The 7,140-nt window shown below is 37.7% G+C and overlaps 1 protein-coding gene across 1 annotated transcript; it reads left to right on the forward strand.

The window, feature by feature from the left end:
- LOC18601769 (vegetative cell wall protein gp1) lies at positions 584-2,514 on the forward strand. The gene is made up of 2 exons (XM_018120089.1): positions 584-1,007; positions 1,108-2,514. The coding sequence occupies exons 1-2, from the start codon at positions 851-853 to the stop codon at positions 2,232-2,234; spliced, it is 1,284 nt and encodes a 427-aa protein (XP_017975578.1). The 5' UTR covers positions 584-850; the 3' UTR covers positions 2,235-2,514.

Here is a 7,140-nt window from a genome sequence, read left to right on the forward strand (position 1 = left end):
TGTCATTAACCCTCCTATGGCCATCAGCACGGAATGCATTGTTATAATCTTGGCTTATCAACTCTGTTAGTTTATTTAACAAATGTATTGATTGATTAGTGCAAAGATCTCTTTATCATCAGATAAGCCCACTTTGTGCGGTCAGAATTATGAGGTCAGGCTATGAGAGATCCTACTTTAAATCTTTGACACTGATGGTGAAGATTGAAACTATTGTATATATTAGAGATTGGAAATTAGGGTTTTACTTCTTGGTATGGCCAACTAGCATTAATAATTTTCTTGGTTGCAGTTTAGAAGTTAAAGCTACAGCCTGCAGCATGTTTGGTTCTGTTTGGAACTTGAAGAGCAACAGACACATTGCCATTTTCAAGTTGACAGCCAATTTTTTGTCAGGGCATCAGTGGCACATGAAATTATTTTGTGGCTACTCTAAAAGTCTCGTGAACCAACAGGGACCCAACTATTCCAGGGCCAGTGGAAGTTTTACAGCACGAAAAAAGAACAAAATCAACAAACCTAAGCAAAACAAAACTGGAAAACGTCATATCTTGGAGCTTTCATACAAGCAAATTACCCTTCCTTTTGAGCTGTTTGATTGTGGGAAATAAACCTATATTCACGGCTGCAAGTTTGAAGTTGACTGGTGTTTGCATGAATGACATAAAGAAGGCATGGTGGGACAGGCTACAAATATTGATAAGCTTTCTCCGTTACTGAATTTACACAATTTAAAGATGAGATTTCTATATTATAATCGGAGAATATAATAGAATTTCAGGAAGTTTTATAAACAGCATATCCTTAATCTTACCCAGAGAGCTTCCAGGAAGGAAAAGAGGCTTGAAATATGTCTCGGTTTCTCCTCTTATTGTTGCTCGGTTTCTTCTTTAATAATTTCTCCGAGAGTAGCCATGATCAGAAACTATCTGCAGTTGTTGTTGGAACTGTCTACTGTGATACATGTTTCCAAGAGGAATTCTCGAGGACTAGCTATTTCATTTCAGGTTTAACTCCAAACTTCTATGATTACCTCCAATTCCCTAAGTTTGATCTGACTCCATCTGTTAGTCTCAATTGATATAGTTTCTTGGATTTTGTTTGCAGGGGCATCAGTTGCAGTGGAATGCAAAGATGGGACTTCAAGGCCATCTTTTCGGCAAGAAGTGAAAACCAATGAGCATGGAGAATTCAAAATTCATTTGCCTTTTTCAGTTAGCAAACATGTCAAGAAAATCAAGGGATGTTCAGTGAAACTGATTAGAAGCCGTGAGCCATACTGTGCTGTGGCCTCAACGGCAACTTCTTCTTCACTCCATCTCAAGTCAAGAATGCACGGAACTCATATTTTCTCTGCTGGGTTTTTTACCTTCAAGCCACTTAAACAACCGACCCTATGTAGCCAAAAACCAAGTACTCAAAATCCAAAACAACTCAAAAACAAAGAACCTCCAGCACAAAATGTACTCCATCCTGAGTCCTTCTTATCAACACCATCAGTTTTTCCACCAGATGACGCTGTTCCGGCACCTCCCATCCTGACTCCAAACCCTTTTCAGCTACCTCCCCTGCTTCCTCCAAACCCCATTCAGCCTCCTCCCTTGCTTCCTCCCAACCCTTTTCAGCCACCTCCCCTGCTTCCTCCAAACCCCTTTCAGCCTCCTCCCTTGCTTCCTCCCAACCCTTTTCAGCCACCTCCCCTGCTTCCTCCAAACCCCTTTCAGCCTCCTCCCTTGCTTCCTCCCAACCCTTTTCAGCCACCTCCCCTGCTTCCTCCAAACCCCTTTCAGCCTCCTCCCTTGCTTCCTCCCAACCCTTTTCAGCCGCCACCAGCTCCACTTATTCCAAACCCGTTTCAGCCTCCTCCAGCTCCACTTATTCCAAACCCGTTTCAGCCTCCCCCGGCTCCACTTTTTCCTCCAAACCCGTTTCAGCCTCCCCCGGCTCCACTTTTTCCTCCAAACCCGTTTCAGCCTCCTCCAGCTCCACTTATTCCAAACCCGTTTCAGCCTCCCCCGGCTCCACTTTTTCCTCCAAACCCGTTTCGGCCTCCTCGAGCACCTCCGTCACCATTGTTTCCTTTTCCACCAATTCCAGGGCTAACTCCACCATCACCACCACCACCACCACCACCATTCTTCCCATTTCCTCTTCCTCCATTCCCTTTCCCACCTATACCTCCTTTCCCCGGCATCCCCCCTGCATCGACTTCACCAACGAAATCTTCTCCTTGATTAATGAATACTATTCCTCAATGTATAATTCTCCAATAATATTTGTCACACTCTAGTCAGTCCTTTTTTGTTTCTTTTCCATTTTCCTTTTCTAGTGATGAAATTATACAGTCATGTAAGTGCCCAAACTGTGGGGTCGTCTCTGAATTGTTTTTATGACAGTGCCGATTGTCAATAAGAAGCCCCGTGATACAATTATTGTACTATAATAAATCCATTCCTGGAGTTATCTGGCAGGATTCTTAGTAGTGCACAAGGAATCAGAGAAAAGCATGATTAATTTGGTCTTCTTGTTTTTCCATGGAAAATCTTTTAGTTTGTTTGACTAGATGGGGGTGCTGTTTGCAATGATTAGATCAAGGTGACAACGTTTAAATTCTCTGATGGATGAATTAACTCTGACATTGAAAAGGGATTTGCCAAAAAAAAAATTTAGTGCCTTCCTAATGCAAAAGTTGCATCACATATTTCGAATTTCATCCACAGTTAGTAATTATATGGACTATGGAGTAGTATTTTCCTTCTTATTTAACCACAAGGAAAGGCTTTGGAGGGTCAATTTCTAACTGGTTACAGGGGGAGAACTTGGACTTGGTTAGGTTGGCTACTCCCAATCCTTGAAATTAGGCTTTTTCTAAACCCAAACTTGAAATTGGGCTTCACGTGATCCATTTCAAGTTTTGGGTGCTAACTTTTAGATCATTTAAAACTATCCATCCCCATAAACCCAACCCAAGACAACTAAATTTAGAGCTGTCATATTTGGCCATATAAGATCACCGGTCTGAATCCCAACTCCATCAATCTAATTTTGTCAAAAAAAATTGACAACTCAAACTCATTCAATTCAAACCCGAATTGATCAATATCTAAATCGATTCAAATTCAAAATGATTAAAATGGAATAACTCAAAATGATCCAAACTTAAATTTAATATTATAATTTTATTTTGTTTCTCAAATACTAATTTTTAAAATTAATAAATATAACCCAAATAATTACTCTATTAGGAATTTTAAATATAATAAAAAATAAAGACCCTTTTATATTTATCCTTTAAAAATTAATTTTATTAAAATAATTCTAGCTATTCAGTTCTTGATGCTATGAGTTTTCCAAGTTCTATTTCAATTTCAATGTTTGGGAATTGCCATTTCAGAGGAAATGCCATTTTTTAAGGAGGAGGTTTGGGATATAATTAGGGGTTACGATGGTAACAAAGCCCCAAGCCTTGATGGTTTTAATTTGGAGTTCTTTAAGAGACAATGGGAGGTGATGAAGCGTGAAGTTATAAAGTTTATGGAGGAGTTTTACTGTAATGCTAAATTTCTTAGAGGAGTGAATGTTTCTTTCATCACACTTATTCCCAAGTGTGCAAATCTTTCAGAGATCAATGAGTATAGACCGATTAGCTTGGTTGAGAGTTTGTGCAAAATTGCAGCAAAAGTCTTGACAAATGAATGAAAATAGTCATTGGAGAGGTTATTGGGGCTTACTCATTTGCATTTGTTTGTGGTAGATACTTTTTGGATTGTTCCTTGAGTGCCAATGAGATTGTTGACCTGCTCAAGAATGAGGGAAAGAGGGGTTTTCTACTTAAAGTGGATTTGGAAAAGACATATGATAGTGTTGATTGGAGTTTTTTAGATTTCGCTTTGGGAAAGTTGGGATTTGGAAGAAATTGGAGGGAATGAGTTAAGGAATGTACAACCATGACCATTGTCTCTATTTTAGTGAATGGTGTCCCAATTGAACCATTTAAAATGAAAAGAAGGTTATGTCAGGGATGCCCTTTTTCTTTTTTCCTCTTTAATATGGTGGTGAAGGTTTTTAACATTCAAATGCGTAAGGTTGAGGAAATAGGTCTGTGTAGTGGGATTAGCATTAGGGGGATGAACTGGTTGTTTCTCATTTGCAGTACATTGATGACACCCTCATTTTTTGTAAATTAGAGTTAAGGGATCTTCAAAGTGTTTAGAGAATCCTTACGTGTTTTCAAGTTATCTCAAGGTTCAAAATTAATTTCCAGAAAAGCAGTTTAATTGATGTGGGTGTGGAGAGCAGCTCTTTGGAAAGTTAGACAGCTAGCATCTAGTGCAGGGTAGGGGAGTTCCCTACAGTGTTAGCCTTCCGCTTGAGGTTGTCCAAAATTTGTGTAGAGTGTGGAAGCGGTTGTTGATAGATTTAAGGTCAGATTGGCAGGATGGAAGGGAAAAGTAATAAATCTTTAAGTGGTAGGATCATTTTACTCCATTCAGTGTTTTCTAGTTTCCTCATTTTTTACATGTCTGTCTTTAAACTGCTTATCATTATGAAAAGGAACTCGACAAAATTTATAGGGTTTTTGTGGTGTGGGACGAAAGCCAAAAGGAAAATACATTATGTTGATTAGGAAAGTATATGTAATTATAGGGAAAATGGAGGGATCGGGGTACTAGATCTTAAGGTAAAAAACTAAGCTATCATTAACAAATGGATTTTGCAATTTGGTAATGAGAAGAGTAGTTTGTGAATGAGGGTGGTAATTGAGTAAATATGGAGTTGACCATTACAACCTTCTCCTTGTGGACCATAATAGTAGGAAGAGTTTTAAAATTTGGTTGAACATCACAAATCCTCTTTCCCCAACTTGTAAATTTTTTCTGTAGATTATTTCTAATGTTGAGCTTGTGGTGAGAAAGGGAGACAACTCAATTTTCTAGATTAATTGTTGGGTGAAAGGTACGAGTCTCCAATGGATGGTGCAAGAATGTATGCTCTCACAAATAATAAAGAGGGCAGAATTTCTAACTTCGGGTGATGGCATGATGATGAGTGGCAGTGGGATATTAGTTTTAGATGGGAACCCTTTGATTAGAAACAAAACCAGTGGCTGCATTTAAAGGAAACTCTAGGTAAATATCACCTTAGTAGACTTTTGGAGGATGAACTTGTGTGGAAACCTTTTCCCAACGGGGTGTATAGCTCGAAATCCTTTTGCAGGCTTGTTATGGATGATATGGGGCACAAGAGTGGGGTTTGAAAACTAGTTTGGGCTAATTTGGCTCCATTTAGAATGGAAGCTTTTTGTTGGTAGTTTCTCCATGATCGTATTACTATAAAAAACGAGTTAGTGCGTAAAGGATTATTGAGAAATAACTCAGCTTTGTGTTGCATTTGTAATAAGGAAATAGAAACAGTCCAACATTTAGGAATGAAATGGTTTTTTGGGGTAAGTGTTGAGATACTAGGCAGCTTTTTGACATCATAAAGTTGAAGGTTGCAACTTAGGCTAATGCAAAGTGGCAAAAATGTGTAATTTAGTCTTAAATGTGTTTAATTTTCCAAATATTATGGAAACAATAAAGGTAAAGACAAAAGGTAGGTATGGGGTTAAATGGATGAGGCCAAGTGAAGGAAAACTTAAATTTAATGTGCATGGGGTTGCCAGAGGTAGCCTTGGGGAAACAAGCATAGGGGGAGTTCTTAGGGACTCCAACATGGATGTCAAAATTATCTTTCCTAAGTTTATTGGGATTACTAATTCAAGTTTGGCAGAGTTGATAGTTATTAGAGAAGCCTTTCCTGTTTTTTTAGCCTCTAGATGAAATAACTCTTATCTTGTCCTTAAAAGTGATTCCATTAATGTTGTTAAATGGTGTAAACACATCTAAACAGCCCCGTGGCACATAAGGAAGATCATTCTTCATATGGAAAAGTTGGGAAGATAGATTGCTAAATGGGATGTTACCGCATTTTTAGAAAGGCAAATCATTTTGCGGATAGGCTTGCAAAATATGGTGTAAAAAAAGGATAAAGTTTATTTTCAATCATTGGCTGATGTATTTTTTGCTGGCTGTTGTGATTTGTTGGTAAAGAATGCGAAGTTATTTTGTTTTTACCTCTTCAACCTGTCGTAACGTGCGGGTCCGGGAACCCGATCGCCAGACGCGAGGTGAAAACTCTAAAAAAAAACTAAAAATTAGGAGTCGCCACCAATCTTTTTTACCAGGTGCGATTGGCCACCTATTGACTCGATTCTAATCGATAAAACCTTAAATTAATTTTAAGCCCACCGAAAAGAACCTTAAACTGGTCTACATTTTTCTAGATCTAAGTTCGGGAGTACAGTTACGCCCGGGGAAGGATTAGCACCCCCGGGACACCCTTTCCATGAACGGTACCATTTAGATTATCCTATTAGACTTTTATTATACTTCCTTAGTTATGATTCTCTTATTTTATCCCTTATTTATCCTAAAATGGAACGCAAATGTGAAGTAAGATGAAATGCATAGCGTGAGACAAAAATGCCGAACGAATAACCTTTTATCGAAAATATTTTCCCAAATCCACCCATCATACTAGTGGGACTCGAGGCATTCTCTCACCTAGGGAATTATCCGAGAAATTCGCCTTCGCAAATTCGACGAATAATTCCTGTCATCAGGGTCATCGTACGTTTTTTTTTTTTTAAATAATATTTTTGTGCATAATGAACCTAATTCGGGCAAAAGCCTTTTATTAAAGATACTTCTCGAGCCTTCCCATCATACTGGTGGGATCCGAAGACATCTTTTCACCTAGGAAACTTTTTGAGAAATACCCGTTTTCGCAAGATCCTCGAAAGATCTCATCATCAAGGTTTAAACTCGAAAACAGAAATATTTATATGCAATGATATGCATGATGCAATATATATGTACATACTATGCTAATGCAATTGTCCATTTTTTATTATTAATTATTATTTTCATTTTATTTTATTTTTTATTATCATATTTTCTATTTCATTTCTAATTATTATTTTTTATACTTTACAGTTTTTATTTTAAGTTACTCTTATATTTCCTTTTATAATTAGATAAATTGTTTATGATTCCATGTTACTTTAATGACAAAAATTTTACATTATTTTATTTTATT

Source organism: Theobroma cacao, chromosome 4 (genome assembly GCF_000208745.1).
Source record: "Theobroma cacao cultivar B97-61/B2 chromosome 4, Criollo_cocoa_genome_V2, whole genome shotgun sequence".
Taxonomy (NCBI): domain Eukaryota; kingdom Viridiplantae; phylum Streptophyta; class Magnoliopsida; order Malvales; family Malvaceae; genus Theobroma; species Theobroma cacao.

What these genes read in the sequence shown, in the direction of transcription:
- LOC18601769 (XM_018120089.1), top strand. Translation starts at nt 851, where the DNA reads ATGTCTCGGTTTCTCCTCTTATTGTTGCTCGGTTTCTTCTTTAATAAT. An exon ending in GACTAGCTATTTCATTTCAG is followed by an intron (nt 1,008 to 1,107) that starts GTTTAACTCCAA and finishes TTTTGTTTGCAG; the next exon opens with GGGCATCAGTTGCAGTGGAA.